We start from the raw sequence: 18,154 nt of genomic DNA on the forward strand, positions 1-18,154 counted from the left end.
AAAATCAGCATTTTTCATATTAAAACAGTGCTAATGTTAACAAAATTACAGAAAACCCCCAAGGTACAATCTACAGGGAAACCCATTCTGACCCCCACATACGCATACCTGACTGGGCCCCAGTTCTGGTGTCAAGGGAGCTCCCAGTCTCTCTCTCTCTCTCTCTCTCTCTCTCTCTCTCACACACACACACACACACACACACACACACACACACACACACTCATGTAGAGGGTGGGAGGAGGGGGACATGCTAGCCCAGGAACAAGTACCAAAATAGTTTTAGAAATGAGTGTCCAGCCCAGCGCTGTCCAGTCCAGGCATTAGAAAAATATTCTTTGCAAAAGGAGGGGGAAGGACGGTGTGTGGAGTAGGTGGCATGGGCCGCCAGCCCCAGCTGTCCCCTGTGGCACCTGGCTTCCAGGGACTGCCTGTGGGAGAGGCCAGTCCAAGTCCACCCCAGAGTTCCAGGCCCACACCCTGGGGCCCACAGGTTAGCAGGCACAGTCTGTGCGAAGGGCTGGGAGGAGACAGATCCTGGATCCCAGCTCCAAGCAAGGCAGTGGCAGCTAGGTAGCTGTGGCTCCCTGGAGAGGAAGAGAAGGGTCAGCAGAGGTCCAGGGAGGCCAAAGAGGCAGACAACCTGGCTCCTTGGCTGCCACCTATCAGGCTCCTCCAGGCAGGCAAAGGGCCGCCCCACCCACCGGGGGTGAGGACCCTGCAGTAACTGCTTGAAGAGGACTGGCCAGGCCTCAGTGTGGCACACTTGCAGCCCACTCTGGCCAGGGGTGTCCCCAGCAAAAAACAGAGCTGGGGTCTGCACCTGAGTGTGTGTGTGTGTGTGTGTGTGTGTGTGTGTGTGTGTGGGCGGGGTGGGGGGTGGGGAGAGGGTGGAGCTCTAGGTAGCAAATAGGGTGGGAAGACTTATGGGCCCCAAATGTGGACAGGGCCACACTGAGGCCGGAGTGGTGGCCAGTCTCAGGCCAGGCCCCGTTCTCCAGGCTCAATCCACGGGGCCCCGCCTGTGCCTGGGTGATCTCAGCTGCTGAAATGAGCTAGCCAAACCCCGAGTCCAAAGCTGCCACCACCTCTTGTTCCAAACACAACCTATGACGCCCAGGGGCTGACAGGCTGGCTGTTTCTTTAACACGAAACAGTGCAGATCCCACCTGTGAGGCCCCAAGCCCTGCGGGGACAGCCTGGAGAGCAGGCTTCGGAGCCCTGGCATCACAGGGGCCTGCTGGGCTCAGATGGGAAGCCAGGCGGGGCCCCTGGGGTTGAGGCTGAGAACCCAATAGACCCAGAGTGGCCCACACTTGCACCTCATTTAATCAGGATGGCACAGGCTCGAGCCTCGTCTTCCACCAGGTTCCTCAGATTCTTCTCCGCCTCCTCCGAAGAGCTGGGGAAAGGGGCAGTGATCAGGACTTGGGGTGAGGCCCCCTCCTCGGTCCTGCGTGCCCAGCTCGGACATTAGGTTGGCTGAGGGTGGGGGAGGGAGGCTGGGGGGGCCAAGGCAGCCCTTCTGTGGGTCCTGCCCGCCCCCCTCACCCCAGGAAATCCTGCACATCCTCCACCGTGATGTCCCCTGTTGTGTCCAGAGTGGTGTCAGCACTGATGGCCGAGTCAATGGACATGGGCGAGAGCATGGCCTCAGGCCGCTCTGGGGTGCCTGCAGGGAGGAAATGGTCAGGCCTCTGTTAGGACCCCTGGGACCCTCTGCACCTGGGGACCCAGGCCCCAAACCAGCCGTAGTAGGACGTGGCAGTATTAAACCCCCTGCCCCTGTCTTGCCTGGCGCACCCTCCCCAGGATTCCAGCTGTGCCTCCTGCAGAAGCCTCCCTGTGTCTGGCTGGCTGGGGTCCTGCCACCCGTTACATGCCCAGCCCCTCACCAGCTCTTTTGCTGCAGACAGGATTAGGGCTCCCATCACGGCTCTGTGCGGCCAGGAGGACGCCGGGGGTCCCGTTAGCCTGGCTCAGCTTGGGCGACTCTTGGAGTTTGTAGCTGCAGAGACAGGGCCATGATGGGGTCACAGGCAGGCACCTCAAGGCTCAAAGGACCAAAACCCCTGTGGTCCCATTCCTGAGACCTGGGACTGGAGAGTGCTGCCACCAGGGAGGGCCACCCTTGCTCCCTGCAGGACCTGGGGGTGGGGGGGGGGCGACGACAGCAGCCTTGAGCAAAGACCTCCCAGACCTCCATGCACCTGGCATGGGCAGCGCCCTGGGACCAGCGGATGTCCAGAGAACAGAGCGGCTCTGTGATGTTCCGGGCACTTAGGGAGAAGCGTTCAAACTCCGATGGGGAAATCAGGTAAAAACCTGGGTGGGTGGGAGAGAAGGAGCCAAGAGTGAAGTCAGGAGACGGTTCCACCCTCAGCCCGCAGCTGGTCTCTGCCCGCACGTGCTGACTGGCCCTCCCGCACCCTGGCCGGTGCTGTGCCCACATTGGATACCCCCTCTGCTGACGCTCTCGGGAACACTCCTGGACCCGCTTGGGCCCCTTGCCCCAGAAAGCCTTCGCCTCACCCTGGCCGTGGCGCGTGAAGACACAGGAGGCGATGCCGCTGATGTCCTCCTTCCGGATGCAGGAGTAATGCACCTGGGGCCTCAGGCCCGGCACCGAGAATACGTGCACGTCACCCAGGTTGGTGAGGCAGGCCAGGCAGGTCTCGGCATAGTCCTCGCAAGCCACGCTGGCGAATGTGGCCAGTGCCACCTTGCGCACACGACAGCCCTCATGGGCTGTCAGCTTGAACTTGGTCTTGGCGCTCACCTTGGGTAGTGTGAACACCTGGCAGCGGGCAGATGACCAGTGAGCACAGCCTGGTCCAGTCCATGCCCCCAGCCCCTACGCAGAGCCCAGCCTGCCACACGGGCCTGTGCCCCTGGCCACTAGCACCTCTGCCTGCACACCCTCCTCCTGGAGGTGCCCTGACCCGGCTCCACACTGCTCCTAGAGCCCCCCAGACCCCTCCCACAGAACCTGGCAAAACCAGTCACGCGGGGTTGTAAGGGTTAGATGGCGAGTGTGCCCCCAAACCATGACCTCCTGCCAGAGCCCAGAGGAGTGGGTCAAGGGGTTCTGGTGGGGACCCAGTGAGGTAGGAGGGTCCCGCAGGAATACAAGCTGAGGGGGTCATCGGGGTTCTGCAGGAGCACCTCTGCTGGCCGGGCGGGGTCCTGCGGGGGGCTCAGCAGGTAGGGAATAGGCAAGGCCGGAGGTCTAGGGGGTCCAGTGGTATCTAGGAGGCAGGAGCCTGGAGGTATCCGCAGCAGCTCACCTTGAACTGCTCCTCCGACGCGATGAGCACTGCATGGCCACCCTGCATGTCCGGCGCCTGGGCCAGGTCCTGAGAGGCCTCGAAGGGCTCGGGCAGCGGGCGGCCACGCCCATCCAGCACGGCAATGGCCACCACAGGCGCACGATGCATCAGCTGCACCTCCTTGCCCAGCACAGCCTCCACCGCTCGCTCAGGCCGCTTCTCGCTGCCTGCCGCTGCCACTGGCACCTCCAGCGCGTAGGCAAACACAGAGCCCGAGTTGGTGCCTGCCCACAGGGTGGGTCCGTGGTGGGCCGCTGTGGGGCAACAGGCTGTGAGGCAGGCAGCCCTGCACAGATCCCGCCCCCCCCCCCCCCGACCCTGGGACCCAGGACTGGTTCTCTCCTGCTCCACTTCTCCGGGGTCACCTCAGCCGCTTTGTCGCCTTGGGCACCCTCTCTAAACCGCTGACCACAATCCGAGCCTCGGACGCAACTCTCCTAAAGAGGCATCTCCGCGGAGACGTCAGCGGCACACAAACTGGACCCTGACCTCTCCACCCCACCCACTGCACCCTCAGCCCCACCTCAGCAGTGCCGCCCCATCACAGAGCCCCAACTCTCTCCCACCCCCACATCCCTCTACTAGCCCTGGCAACACACTCAGAATAGGGTCCTCACCCCAAAGGTGCATCAGGGTCCCAACCGCACCCCGATTCACCCCCACCCCTTCAGTGTGTCCATGTAGCAATCAGACAAGGAGTCCCAGGCCTGGGCTGAAATGAGCTGGGACCATCTCGCCTCTCGCCCTGTGTGAGCCGAACCTCTGGGGAAGACCCTTTAGTGGGCAATCCGAGCTAAAAATCCAGGAGCCAAGGTGGGCCCGCCCTGGAGGAACGGTGACCTCAGCAACAAGCATCAGGGGAGCCGAACCCCAGCAACAAGGTAGTGAGCAACTCACGCAGCTGACACCCCAACCCTCAGCCAGCCAGGACCTGAGCCCCACGGGCCTTCTTACACTGACTGGTAGAGACCCACAGGGCTGCCACATCCAAACAGCAGGGAAAATCCACGGGATAAAGGACCCTCGACAAATAAACAATACCAGAAGGGGCCTCACTCACCCAGAGGCTAAAAGACACATCACTGAAATGCCCGAGCAGGCTGGAGGCTGACCCAGCACCAACCCTAAAAGGCACTTTTAAGATGAAAGGAGACAGAGCCACCCCCGGAACCAGTATCAGCTCCGTGGGGTGCAATGCGGGCACCACTGCTGTAGGTCACATCTGTCAAACACGACTCAAGTACTCACGCTGGGTTTCAGTTAGAACACTCCGGCAAAAAGGAGCGATAGAGTGCAGGGCAGCAGCGCCCGGTGGGACACGGGGGTGACTACTCTCTGGTTTTGTGTAGAGGTTCAAGTCCCAGTTATGTGGGTTAGAAATCAACAATAAACCTGACGACCGCATTTCTCTGTGAGGGCCCGCTCAGGGCTCCAACCACTTGGGGTCAAAGCCAGCTCCTTAGGAAGGCAGACAGCACAGCTCCTCGCGGATCCCGCCCCTCACTGCTGACAGGCCGTGCGGCACTCTCGCCCCAAACCCTGAGCTCTCAGGTCTGAGGTCCTGTGGCTCCCTCTCTAACCCCGTGCCAGCAGAGATTCCAGGGGAACTGTGTGGCTGGCCCGGCACCTTGCCCCTGGTGCAGCCTGGAGGCACCGGTAATGCTTTCCAACCCCCTGGCCCACTGCCCATTTCCTGATGGCCAACTGAGGCCCGCTTCGTTTCTCCACCCCCGTCCCTCCCCCGGCCTCACCATCTCGAAGAAACGTGTCAGCGAAGTAGAGGCAGCGCACCACGCCCGAGAGGGAGTCATCGGCTGAGCGGGGCTCGATGCGCCGCTGCACGGGGGTCATCTCCACGTCGTGGGGGCAGGCCTGCTCTGCCAGCTGCGCGTTGGCCTCCTGCAGCTGGGGGAGCGTGGGGCTCCAGGACACTGTCATCTCCCTCAGAGCCTAGCACCCACTGCCCATCACCCTCCCCAGCTCACCTGATCGCCCAGGGGCTGAAGGCTACTGAGGGTGGGCAATAGGGGAGCAGACACCGGGCACCGGCCAGGGCCAGGCCTGGCTCCATGTCTACCCCACAGCCTAGGGAGGTGCTGCCTGGCAGCCTGGCCCCAGCTCACCTTGCTGTTGGTGTTAACAGCCCGTTTCTTGCCCGAGACTCGGCTCTTACGGATGCGCCGGAAAGACTGGCGCAGTGACTTCTTGAGCGACTTCACCCTGGAGAGCGGCCCCTCCATCGCCAGGGAGTCATTGGGGTGAAGCGTGCACCTGGGGGCAGACAGGCGCCCGTTGGGCTACAGAGCAGCCTCCGTGATCCTGCTGGCCCAGGGGCCTGGCATTAAGGGTCCCGGGTCAGGAAGCACGAACCCCGCCCTGCTGCCCTGCCGACCCAGCATCTGGTGGGCTCAGCACTCTACCAGCAGCACTTCACATAAGGTCAAAGCTGCCCCAAGTGCCAGAGCCACCTTCACCACAGGCTTACCGGAAACGGAGGCCTAGCTGGGATGAGGAGACACCAGAGGTCCCACGGAGCTGGGGCCAGCTGGGCGGACAGACCCCGCCCCCGGCTCCAGGCCGCACCCCACACACCTGGCCAGCACAGGGCTCTTGCGCTGGTAGTCGAAGAGACCAAAGCCATGACTGGTGCCAAAGGCCACGAGGCTCCACTCCGTGTGCAGCGTGACAGCGGTGACGGCGGCTGGTGGCAGACACTGAACCAGCACTCGGGGCTGGAAGCCGGCAGGCCAGGGCAGGGGCCCTGTGCGCGGGCTCAGCCGCTCATGGCCCTTCCACGTGAAGCCCTCTCGGTCCTGGAGGAGGTCCACACTGGCCGTGCTGACCGCCTGCTCTGATGGCGTGTCACTGAGCTCCAGCACCAGCACCTGAGCCCGCAGCCAGGGCAGGGGAGGGGTCAGCATAGAGGATGGGCCACCATGCCCCACCTGAGCCTGCAAAGTCACTGTCAGGGAGGTCCCAGGATCGTCTCATTTACTCACTGAACAAGCACTTATTGAATGCCTACTGTACACTAGGGCCTGCACTGAGGAACAGTGATGACCAAGACCCACTGGTCCCCGCCCTGCTAGGGCAAAGTATCCCACCACCACCATGCCTATCTCCCATTTAACAACAAGCACACATTGAGCACCTCTGTATACTGAGTGCTGGAAGAAGAGCACTGAATAAGACCTGCTGGTCCCCGCCCTTCCAGGGTTCATCTACCATCTGTGCTCCAGCCCTGGCCCTAAGCCTCCAGGTTCCCTACAGCCAGAGCTTGGACTTAAGGCCCCAACCACAGGCCCACCTCCCTGGCTGGCCTCACCCCACCTGGGGCCCCACTCCCACCTCAGGGCTTTTGCCCATGCTGGTCCCTCTACCATTTCACCAGACCCTCCAGTTCAGGCACACCTCTTCCAAAAGTCCCTCCCAACCCCCCAACCCTGAGGACGTCTCAGGCTCACCTGGCCTGCAGTGCCGGCCACCACCATCTGAGCTGTATACTTGCAGAGTGCCACCTTCTGCACCCCGAGTCGGGGATCATCACTGTAGGGGTCAAAGCAGCCCACCTGGGAAATGGGTTGGAGTGAAGACACAGGGCAGAGCCAGGACCAGGCTCCTGGGGCTGGGGGAGGGGCCCACCTTGCGGAAGGGCGGCCAGTCGTCCTCGGGGGCCTGGGCCAGGCTGTCAGCGTGCTCACAGTCTGTCTGGAAGAGGCCAGCTGTGCTCAGCTTGTAGAGCGGCCGCAGCGCCACGCCAGAGGCGTCCCAGAACCGCACAGTGCCGTCCTCGTGGCTGCAGGGAGGAAGCCATCAGGCCCACACCGGGCCCCTGCCCATTCCTCCATCCACTCATCCCGCGGCCATCACTGAGCACCTACTGCACAAGCCAAACATTCCCTAACTCCTACTGTATACAGCAAATAGGAAGCACCTACTGAGTGCCGACTATATGCCAGGCCACACGCACCTGGGCCCTTCAAACAGGGTGAGAGTTGTAGAAACAATCGCCAGGGTGATGAGCAGCAAGTGGAAGAGGGGAAATCCAGGGAGCAGAGGACTCAGGGGTTCTGTCCTCACTGGGTCACCCGCAAAAGGGATCAAGAGTTAGCAGGTCACAGAGCAGAGGGGTCAGCTGGGCCCAAGGCAGCAGCAGGAGGCTGGGAGGCCAGCAGAAAGTAGGGAGAGGAGGGGAGGCAGGAGCAGGAGGCTGGGAGGCCAGCAGAAAGTAGGGAGAGGAGGGGAGGCAGGAGCAGGAGGCTGGGAGGCCAGCAGAAAGCAGGGAGAGGAGGGGAGGCAGGAGCAGGAGGCTGGGAGGCCAGCAGAAAGCAGGGAGAGGGGAGGCAGGAGCAGGAGGCTGGGAGGCCAGCAGAAAGCAGGGAGAGGAGGGGAGGCAGGAGCAGGAGGCTGGGAGGCCAGCAGAAAGTAGGGAGAGGAGGGGAGGCAGGAGCAGGAGGCTGGGAGGCCAGCAGAAAGCAGGGAGAGGGGAAGCAGGAGCAGGAGGCTGGGAGGCCAGCAGAAAGCAGGGAGAGGGGAGGCAGGAGCAGGAGGCTGGGAGGCCAGCAGAAAGCAGGGAGAGGAGGGGAGGCAGGAGCAGGCAAACCTGGGGTGTTGCCAGGTGGGAAGCCCTGGCATGAGAAGGAGCAGGAGTGTGTGGGGCTGGACGGGAAGCCCCAGCAGCCCTGAAAGCCATGATTAACAGTTTCCAAGCAGGAGAGGGAGGCAGAGCCAGGGCCCATGACTCCCAGCACAGGCAGGCCACAGGGGCAGGGCAGGAAGTCAGGCCCTGAGTCACCGCACCCGGCAGGCCCAGGCCAGGCTCTTCGGCATGGGTCCTGGGCAGCCCAGCATAGGCTAGCCCAGATTTTCCGGTCCCAGGGCAGGCTAGGTGGATTGAGCTCAGTTCCAGGCCAAAGACAGAGAGGGAGGGGCTTGAAACAGGGTCTAAGGAAGTTACAATCCCAACCCACCCTCCTGAAGGGGGAACCCGGTCCCACCAGGGGCCAGGCCTGAGTCACTGGGCAGGTCAGTACCCGCCTAGTCTAGGCTGGGCTCTCCCACACCTGCATGGGTTGTACCTGGCCCCACTAGCGCGCGCACACACACACACACGTCACAACTGTGCTTGGCCATGGGGCTAGGTCTGCCCTACCCAGTCAACAGCAGCCCTCGTTGAGATGGTTCCTGGGCCAGGTTCCGGCCCCCGGTGATGGGCCAGCTCTGGGAGAGGATGAAGGAATCAGTGGCGGTCAGGACAAATTCTTCTCCCTTTTACCCTGGGCTGACCCCAGAACCCAAGCTGCTTCCGAGTCCCCAGTGTACACGTGGCACATTCCACCTCCAGCTCTGCATCTGGGCTGCACCTTTCACAGGGAACACCCTCCCCCACAAGGCTGGGCCCTGCAAGGTGCCGGCACACACCGAGGCACTGGAGGCAGGCTGGGCACTCTGCTGTTCCCCAGCGCTCACGATGCGGGCCCACAGCTTGGCAGGGACGTTGGCAACGTGGGCCGAGCAGGTGATAGCAGACGAGTGCAATGGGGCCAGGTACGGAGCAGGCACAACCGGCCAGCCGGGCATTTGCAGGTCTAGCACCACCAGCTCTTCTTCGAGCAGCACAGCCAGGGCCTGGGGCTCGTCGAACTCTGTGGGACAGGGGCAGGGTGAGGAGCACGGCCACAGGCAGTGCCGAGCACCAGGTGGGGGAGGGCAACACACCATCCTCTGGCCGCATGCTGTGCACCGTGAAGAAGTCAATGATGCGGGAGGTGAAGTCCAGTGTCACCAGAGTGTCAGCCCGGAGCACACTCACACAGTGGCGGTCACCATAGCTGGCACGGGGCATGCCGCCGCTAAAGATGATAAAGTGGCCCCTATACGGGGGTGGGGGGCCCTGTGAGCCACCTGGGTCTGGAGCACACACTGCCCAATCCAGAGAGAGCATCACAGGACAGCCCTGAGACCCGAGCCCAGCCTCCGCCCCAGCCAGACGCAGCCCCGACCCGCACTGAGACCAGCTCCCCACCTACCCAGATGCACAGTTCCGCCACAGAATCTTGTTGATGGCTTTGCAGGGAAAGGGGCCTGGAGGATGGGACAGTGTAAGGCTCGTGTGCTCGCCAGGACCTGAAGAGCCTCAGGTCGCATTTCTCACCCCTTCTCCCATCTGCCCACATCACTCCTGCTTCAAAGCTGCTTCCTGCCTCCCAGGGGGAAGGCCCACTGCCCCTAACTGTACACCCCACAGTGCGGGGGAGGGGGGGGGTCCTCGCCTTTGCAGATTTGGCATGGTGCTGCCACTTTCCACAAGTCCTCCTGGATGTCCCCACGAGTGCCAGAGCTTGGGATGGACCACTCGTCAAAGCCCTGTGCTTAGGCGGCAGGGCTGCCCTCAGCCTGCCCAGCACTCACCGTAGGGCATGGTGGCTACTGTAGGCTGCATTACTGGAGAACTGCCAGTGTCCGCAGACCAGATGGCATAGCTGCCATCGCTGTGTGAGCTGACCAGCGTGCTGCCACTGCGCTCCCAACACAGGCTCTCCAGCTGCTGTGGGCAGAGCAGGTGGGCATGAACAGGACAGCCACGGCAGAGGGCCCGGCTCTGGGCACAGTCTCCCACACAAACCTGGCTCCCCAGGAAGACGCGGTCTGCACACTGTGCTGCCTGGTTCCAGATGACCAGCAGGCCCCGGCTGTAGCCAATGAGAATCCTGGTGGGGTCCCGCAGGTGTCCTTGCAGGGACTCCACGGGGCCCAGGGCCTTCCCGCACCGGCAGTCATCTGGCAAACTGCAGAGGAAGCCCAGTGAGCCAGCAGGAGAGCTGCCCAGGCAGTGGGTGTGGGAAGCCCGCCTGCCTCTCACCTTCGCAGAACCTCCTCGGGGCCAAGGGTCTGATCCTCAATCAGCATCAAGCTGGAAACATCCAGGAAGAAGACGCTGCCACCTTCCGTACCCAGGGCTGCCATGTTGCCAGCAGCCACAAGGAGGATCACTGTGATGTGGGCAAGGGCGGGCGGGCCACTATGGGAGATAGAGGAGGTGGGTGAGGGTGTGGCTCCTCCTGCTCAGGAGTGCAGAGGGTGCTAATGAGCTGCTACTGTTCGAGCATCGTGGTCCCTCTGCCCTCACTGAGACCTGACTGTCCAGTGGGCTGGTGAACTGGGAAGGCCACGGTGGTGGCGGCATAATTAACTTGCCCCATTATTCACCAGGATGCCAGCATGTCAGCGGGGACGGGGATAAATGCAGGTTCCTCTGGTCTTGGAGATGGGCTCCCAAGCCCCTCCCACCACCAGGAAGGAAAGGCAGGAACCAGGCTAATCTGCTGGCCCCTGGAGCATCCTGTCTGCACCGCACACACCACTGCCCGGCAGGATCCTCCTTGCCCCCAAGCTTACCCTTTCACCTGTACACACCATGGCCTGCCATCCCAGCCCCCACCGGAGACGCCGGGGATCTGTGCTAATGTGAGCTCAGCTGGGACCTGCCCCACACCTGCCACCGCCACGTGCGGAAGTCTGGGGCCCAGTGCACCTCCCATCCTGCACCTCTGGTGCAGCAGCACGACCCCATCTGCTCCCCTCAGGCTCAGCCGCAGCTTCCCTGCTAACGCCCGCCGTGCCCCTGGAGCGCTTCTCAGTGACGGAGGGTCCAAATGCTGCCTTGTGGGACCCAGGCTAAGCCAACAGACCCTGCCGCCTAAACCCAGCCCCTCGGCAGTTTCCCGTCCCCACCACGCCTTTGCAAGGCTGGCTCCCCATGCCTAGCGGCTGGTCGCCGGCCAAGCCCGCCATACCTGGCACCGTCAAAGCCCAGCCGCCCGGGCAGTTGAAAGCTGAGCGCTTCCTCCAGGTGGGCACAGCCGTTACGGTGGACGATCTCCCAGAGATGCAGGCTGCTGTCGTCCAGCAGGGTCAGGAGGCGGCCCTAGGGGGTGTGCAGAGACCAAGACGGGGCTGGTAGGACTGGGATGGGTCCCAGGGTTCAAAAGCCAGCCAGCGGGGGCACAGGCTCACCTGGCCAGGCAGGAAGTGCATCTGGGTGACGGTGGCCATTTCTCGGTGCAGGCCTGTGAATTCCACACCAGGTGCGCCATAGCTAAGGGCAACAGGTCAAGGGCAGAAAGCAGCAGAAACAGGCGGAGATGCCCAGCCTCCTCCTTCTCCAGGGCCATTCTGACAGCTCCCAGCCAGGCCTGCCAATCCAGGAGCCCTACCAAGTCCAGGTGGGCCCCTCCCTGAAGAAACACTGTCCTGCACCCCCAAGTCATCCTCAAGCTCAGAATGCAGGCTCCACTCAGCTCGTCAAAGTCATGCTGTGGTAGAACCTTCACATCTTTAGCTATAAAATGGGGTAGTGACTCCCACCTCACAGGGAGAAGCGAGAATAAAACATGCTCAGCACACGCGGCCCACTCTCCATCAGCCTCGCGTGTCTGTGTGCACGAGAGCTGGCCCCACAGGCAACGAGGCCAGGCCAGGCCAGGCCAGGCTCCGGTAGGAAAGCCTGAGGCAGAGGAGAGTCCAGGTTGCTTCTTCCCACAGCTCCAGGCCTCATTCCAGCCACGGGCAAGGAAACCAACCTCCCCCTCGGGCGGGCAGGCAGGCAGGCAGCGGCCCCCACCCAAGAGAGGGGAGAGGCCAAGGCCTGTCCATGTCACACACCAGCGCTCAGAGGCTTGAAGAGGTTGGGTGACCTGCTTCAAGTGCCCGGCATCAGTACCAGAGTCTCAGCAACTCCAGGTTTGATAGTGGACAGGCAGGGCCTAGGGGGCCCCAGAGGGAGGGCAAGGGAGAGGTCAGCAACGATGCCTGGGAACAATGCAGGAGCCAAGCCGTTGCTTGGAGCTGGAGTTAGGATTCCCTGCAGGAGCTGGAAGCACACAGAAGAGGGGACAAAGGAGGGGGCAGGAGTGCTGGGCAGGAACCAGAGTCACCAAGGAGACGGGGGGAGGGGCGCCTCTGTGTGCAAGGCCTTCTACTCAAGCCTCAGTTTCCCAGCCCAGGGGTGGTTTGGGGGAGGAAGGAGGGATTGGGGAGAGCTCTGGCCTCCTCTGAGGCTCTCCTAGACATCCAAGGGGTTCTTTGTGAGCATGAGAAACCCGTGCCCAAGAAAGACCAGGACACAAGGGCCAGCGCAAGAGGCTCACTGACGCATGACAGGGACACCATGCAACACCACCTGCGGAGCACAGCACGTGGGGCGGGGCAGTACCTTGAGGGTTGGGAGCAGCAGGCCAGGAAGTGGATGTGGATGGTGCTGGGGGGGCATCCGGCCCAGCCACACCCCCTAGTGTAGGCAAGCTCACCAACTGCAGGTCCAGCTGCCCGCCCCTCCCCTCTTTTCAGGCATTGACTCATCTTGTGCCACCCAATGTCTCTGATGAGGACACTGAGACCCAGAGGGTCACGTGGGGAGGGGTGGAGGTGCACCTCACACCAGGCAGGTGCCAGACAGTCTGCACCTGTTTCCCGGAGGGAGGGCGGGAGGGAGGGCTTCACTCCGGGCAGTGGAAGAGCGATGCTCCAAACCAGGCAAGAAGGCATCCAACTGTCTGCTTGCCCCCACCCACCGGGCTGACAGGGAAAATGCCCGCTTTGTGCGGCACACACAGCCCATTGTGCGACCGCCGGCATCCAGGTGGGGGCCGAGCTGCGCTCACCATGCAGAGCCTGGCACTGCCCCCAGCCCCTCGGCTGGACACATGTCTCACATTGGTACACATGTGTAGCCGGTCACCAGGGAAAGACCCACTTACGTGACCCTGGCCCACCCACCAACCTTGACAGGTACCAAGATTGGCCAGTCCCCTGGCCCGGCCACCCTTGTTACAGTTGCTGGGACAATTAATAGCAGGGTCGCCCAGGTAACTGGCTGGCTGAAATGCAGTGAGGGACCCAGAGCCCCCCACCCCGACATTATCTCCGTGAGGAGGTATCTGAGGGCAGAAGCGGCACCAGCCTCCACCAGGGTCCAGATGCCTTCCACGGCCTCCCAGGCTGGGCCTGCCCACAGAGCCAGCGCGCAGGAGCTATGAGCAGGTGGTCCTTGCAGCCCCGAAGGCTGTGCCCCGCAAAGGATACATCTTGACGGCCCCAGACCTGGTGCCAATGGCCATGATGCGAAGCTCGGGGTCGAAGGCCAGGGCGCTGGGCTGGTTGGGGAAGCCATGCTCCACGGTCTGCGGGGGGAGGGGAGGACACTTGCACAGGCACAGCTGCCCCTGGCCCACCCCAGGCAGCCTTCAGGCTCTGCTGCTGCTGTGCACCAGGACTCCAGCTGGGTCCCCGTGCTCTGTCTGCAGCCTCACTGTGAAAGGGGCAATCATGCCTCCGTGGGTACGGAAGGGTCTGAGCCAAGCCCCGTCCCTTGGCACTTGTGTCCACCCACTGTGGGCAGGGCTCCAACGACAGGCAGGAAGCACAAGGCTCCGAAGTGGGCCCACCTGCCCCAGGGGCTCCGCCCTTATTCCTAGAGGCTCGGACTGAAGCTTGGCGGGTGAGGCACCGTGCTGTCTCGGGCCCCCGTGAAGTCCATGGCACTTCCCAAACACAGGCTCCACGTGGAGGTCAGAGACCAACCCCCAAGGTCATCTAGGAAGAGGCTCTAGACAATCTCCCCAACCCCAGAGTCAGAGACAGAGGAGCTTCCTGCACAGGCCCTGAAGGTGTCACCCACCTCCCAGACTTGGGTCCCCAGCTGGAACTGAGCAACAAGGTCCCACCCCCACCTGAGGCCGGATGGTGTGAAGAGGGATTAATGGAGTGGCTTCCACCTGGCCCTCTGCTCCCGGCAGGGCCAGTCCCAACGTAGACTGGTCCCAGCTCCTCCAGCCCAACTTGGGCTTTCCTCCGTTGCCCACCCACCCACAAAGTTCATCCTCATCCCCCGAGGCCTAGCTGGGGCCTCTGCCTGGGATGCCTATACCCCCAACCCCATGTCCTCAACACCAAGTGGGATACCACCTGTGGGCCACAGACACCTCCTGATCACTGCCTCAGCAAGACACACATCTTACAAGAAACCTCGATCACCCTGGACAGGTGGCTCAGTTGGCTGGAGCGTTGTCCCATACTCCAAAATGCTGTGGGTTCCTTTCCTGGTCAGGGCACACACCCTAAGTTAAGGGTTCGATACCCAGTTTGGGTATGGATGGGAGGCAACTGATAGATGTTTCTCTACCACATTGATGTTTCTCTCTCTCTCTCTCTCTCTCTCTCTAGAGAGAGAGAGAGAGAGAGAGAGAGAGAGAGAAGGGGAAGGGAAGAAAAGGAAAGGAAAGAAACGAAACCCTGGTCCCCAGGTCTCTTGCCTCAGCCTCCTTCCTGCTCAGCCCATCCAGGCAGGGACTGAACCCTCCAGATAGCTGGCATAGCCTTGGGCTAGTAACAGCACTCTTCAAGCCTCAGTTTCCCATTTGAGCACTGGGGGACAGGGAGTCCACTTGAAGACACAGTTGCCCATTTGGCTGAGGGTGGGGGCAACTTCCCTTCCCCACCAGCACTGCCATGCCAACACTGGACCTGACTGTCTGGCCAGTCCCCTCCTCTGCTCAGGAACCCTCCTGCCCCAGGGCTCCCAGCTACCTGGAGAAGGTTAAGTCCTCACATCTGGACTTGTCTTCCTCCTCCCACTCTCTCCTCCTCTCACTTAATTCTAGGCCCAGTGGCTCTTTGATCTCCTCCAATTTACTAGGCAGGTTCCTGCCTCAGGGCCTTTGCATCTACTATCCCTCTCCCTGGAATGTGCTTTATCCTGCACTCCCCATCACTCAGGCCTCCGTGCAGGCATCAACTCCTCAGAGGACCCCTCAGCCATCCCTGCTCAGCAGCCACCCCTGCTCACATGCTCCAGGCCCTCACCTACTTTTTAAACCCATAGTACTGGCCACCATCCAAACTGCTGCCCATTTTACTCTTCTGTTTTGGCTTTTCACTACCTCCTCCACTATGACATCAGCCCCCTGAATGAAGAGGCATCGTCCCTTTGGTCCTCAGCACCCAGAACTCACAGTCAGAGCTGTGTCAGTGGACAGAGTGGACATCCCTCCCACAGGCAGCATGCAGGCAGGCCTGGGATGTGGACCCAAGACTGAGTCTAAAGTTGATGTCTGCCCTATCCCCGCAGTCCCACTAGAGAACCTGGGTCTAATTGCTCTTATTTTTGGCATCTATTCTCTAGTGATCATTTACCACCCCCTCCGGTGAGCCAGCCCCTTGCCCAAGACCACCTCCCTCCTACCACTGCTGCCCACTCAGAATGGGTCCTCGCTCTCCTCAGTGGGGAGCCCTCACCTTTCGCCAAACCAGGACCAGCCGGGGGGCGCTGAGCCTCCTAGCCTCCCACCATCTGCTGCATGTCCTCACTTCACACCCCAACTCACTGGCTGAGGAAGTGACACCTCGGCTCATTCTTCTCTCACCTCACAGGGCTCACCCTCTGAGCCATGGCACAGCAGGGGGCTGGGAGCGCCTTCCCTCCAGGCCTGCAGGCTTCGGGCAGGTTCTTGGAGAGCCGGAGGGTCCTGGCAGCGGCCCACCGCCACCTCAGACCCGCCTGTCCCAGGAGATGACCTGGCGCCTCAGCCACTCCAGGTCTAGCCAGCCCAGAGCTTTCTCCCGGACAAGAGCCTCCTCCGGGACCACAGCCGCCCCAGAAGCTCAGTAAGGAGCAGGACAAAGTGACCCAGTTCCATCGGTGACTCTGGGCAAGTCAGCACCCCTCTGAGACGCCATTCCCTCACCTGTGTGACCGGGACAACAACTCCGGTTCCCAGGAGCAGCCAGGCACTGTGCAAGCAGAGGGCTCTGAGGCTACAACTCGCACCCTGGGAGGAGTTAGCAAGGGGCATGCCCGGGGCAGAGGGAGGAGGGGGCTGAAGGCTGCGCTTGTCTTACCAGGGAAGAAAGGAGGGGCAGCCCTCCATCCCGCCTCGGCCTAGGGTGCATGGCCTAAGTGGCACAGGAAGCCACAGCAGGGAGAAAAGTGGCTCCGTGGCAAGGGAAACTGAGGCCCCACGATCTGAAGTGCAGTTGGGTACACGGCCAGGCATCTACCCTGGAGTCCCCACCCCGCAGGGCAGCGCAGAGCAAGGCAGAGTCGGAAGCCCTGGGTGAGGGAGGAGAGGAACATGGAAGGGATTTCCCAACCCTAACCCTCCAACATCTGCCTCCTCTCCTCACCCCTCCCGCTCCACCTGGGTGTGAAAGCAAAACAAACCCCAGCCCCGAGCTGCCCCAAAGGCTGACAGGGATGTGGGGGAGCCTCCAAAGAGGGATAAGAAGATAGAGTGAGAGACCAAGTGAGAATTCCAGAACCCCACACCGAGATGGAGAGGCAGCAGGAAGAGGACAGGCAAAGGCTCAGAGATGCAGAGAGAAACAGAGGCAGAGATGATGGGAAACAGAGAGGAAATACGCAGAGACCCAGGGACAGAGGCAGGGACACCCCTCCCTCCGGGCGGGCCAAGGCTGAGCACAGGGAGGCGGTCAGGTCGGAGGGAGGGGCAGAGACCCAGAGACACGCAGAGTCGGTCGCACCGAGACGCAGAGACCTGGGAGAAGGGCCGGGGCGGCCGGCAGACCCGGGAAGTCAGCGGAGACCCGCAGCCACGGAGACGTCGGAGCAGGGGCGGAGGCGAGAGCGCTCCCGCCGGGCGCTCCCTCCCCGCGGCCCTACGTGGCTGCGGCGCCCGGGCCCCCAGCCCTGGCCCGCACCCGCCCGCCCAGCCCGGGCCCCCAGCGCCGCACCTTGTTGAAGGCGAAGAGCTCCTGCTTGAGCTTCTCGCGCTGCGGGTCAGCGCCCTGCCGCCGGAACCGAAACTTCATCATCTTGCGTCCCTCTGCCGGGGCCGCGCCCGCCGCCGCCGCAGCCGCCCGCAGGATGCGCCGCACGGCCCCGCGGGTCCTGAGGCGCAGGCGGGGCGCCAGGAGGTGCGCCTGGCGGCCTGGGCTCGGGCGTGCGGGGCGGAGCCTTCTCGGGGATGGGCACAGGGCGCGAGTGAAGCACGACTCGACCAATGGGCTTGCCCGTGCGCCGTCCGCCCCGCCCCTGCCGGCCAGACAACGGGAGGAGACTGGGCTCCAACGCTCTCCAGGGCTCGCGAAGGGACGCCCGCCGAGCTAGCGCCGCAACGCGGAGCCTGCCGGGACTTGTAGTCCGAGAGCCAAGGATCCAGTGTGGACGGCTGGGCGAACTTTAGAAGGGGCTGGCGCGTGCTCCCGAACCTGGAAGAAGCCTTTTCTCACCTCCCACGAGCGAGCGACACGCATATTCAGACAATGAGGCAGCCCAATCCCGAAAGCCAGGAGAGTTCTGACCGGTGCAACTCCCTGGCCCCTCAGCCCCAGTTTCCCCATCTATGCCATTGATCCAATGTTTACCAGTTTTCCGGGACACCATTTTGACTATTCTCCACTGTGCCAGAACACCTCCCACCCACCTGCTTTTTGCCCTTGGTGTGTGGTCAAGGGCTGAGTGGAGACCACAGGAAGGCCCTTAGTCCCCAGCCCCTGGGGAACTCCTACACATCCTTCAGGACCCGACACAAAAGGCTCTATGTGGCAGCTCAGGGATTCTTAGGAGTTCCATCAGCCCAAGAGAGGGATAAAGAGCCAGCAAAGCGGAGAGGGTCTTCCTCAAGAGGGGACAATTGGGAAGGTCCTGAGATTAGATTTGGGCTTTTCCAAGATAGGGGAAGGGCCTTCCCTGTGCTGAAAACTATATAAATACAACTGTGCCTGCCTCCGATTTCTGGGGGACAATGGAATTGTCCCCACCTACCTCCCAGGCCTCCTTTTCTCATCTGGACAACGACCTCAGCCAG

The 18,154-nt window shown here is 62.2% G+C and overlaps 1 protein-coding gene across 3 annotated transcripts; it reads right to left on the minus strand.

The window, feature by feature from the left end:
* Positions 1 to 9: 9 nt before the first annotated feature.
* Positions 10 to 17,336, minus strand: LLGL1 (LLGL scribble cell polarity complex component 1). Of its 3 annotated transcripts, none has more exons than XM_079798138.1 (23): positions 17,079 to 17,336; positions 13,413 to 13,510; positions 11,346 to 11,427; positions 11,126 to 11,256; positions 10,192 to 10,350; positions 9,955 to 10,117; positions 9,741 to 9,873; positions 9,359 to 9,413; positions 9,048 to 9,202; positions 8,751 to 8,974; positions 8,482 to 8,549; positions 6,972 to 7,125; positions 6,794 to 6,898; positions 5,922 to 6,214; positions 5,453 to 5,600; positions 5,081 to 5,234; positions 3,288 to 3,583; positions 2,533 to 2,797; positions 2,211 to 2,325; positions 1,896 to 2,008; positions 1,552 to 1,672; positions 1,323 to 1,402; positions 10 to 587 (listed from the first exon to the last, which is right to left on the minus strand). In XM_079798138.1, exons 1-22 carry the CDS (start codon positions 17,157 to 17,159, stop codon positions 1,324 to 1,326), a joined length of 3,192 nt encoding a protein of 1,063 aa, XP_079654264.1. In that variant the 5' UTR covers positions 17,160 to 17,336; the 3' UTR covers positions 10 to 587; position 1,323. The 3 variants fall into 3 exon arrangements, with proteins under 3 accessions (XP_079654264.1, XP_079654265.1, XP_079654263.1); XM_079798139.1 differs by lacking the exon at positions 17,079 to 17,336 and adding an exon at positions 16,227 to 17,069 and having other exon boundaries at positions 11 to 587; positions 9,741 to 9,876; XM_079798137.1 differs by having other exon boundaries at positions 12 to 587; positions 9,741 to 9,876; positions 17,079 to 17,306.
* Between the last annotated feature and the right edge of the window lie 818 nt (positions 17,337 to 18,154).

This window comes from Cnephaeus nilssonii (assembly GCF_951640355.1).
Source record: "Cnephaeus nilssonii genome assembly, chromosome: 19".
In the NCBI taxonomy this organism is placed as follows: Eukaryota; Metazoa; Chordata; class Mammalia; order Chiroptera; family Vespertilionidae; genus Cnephaeus; species Cnephaeus nilssonii.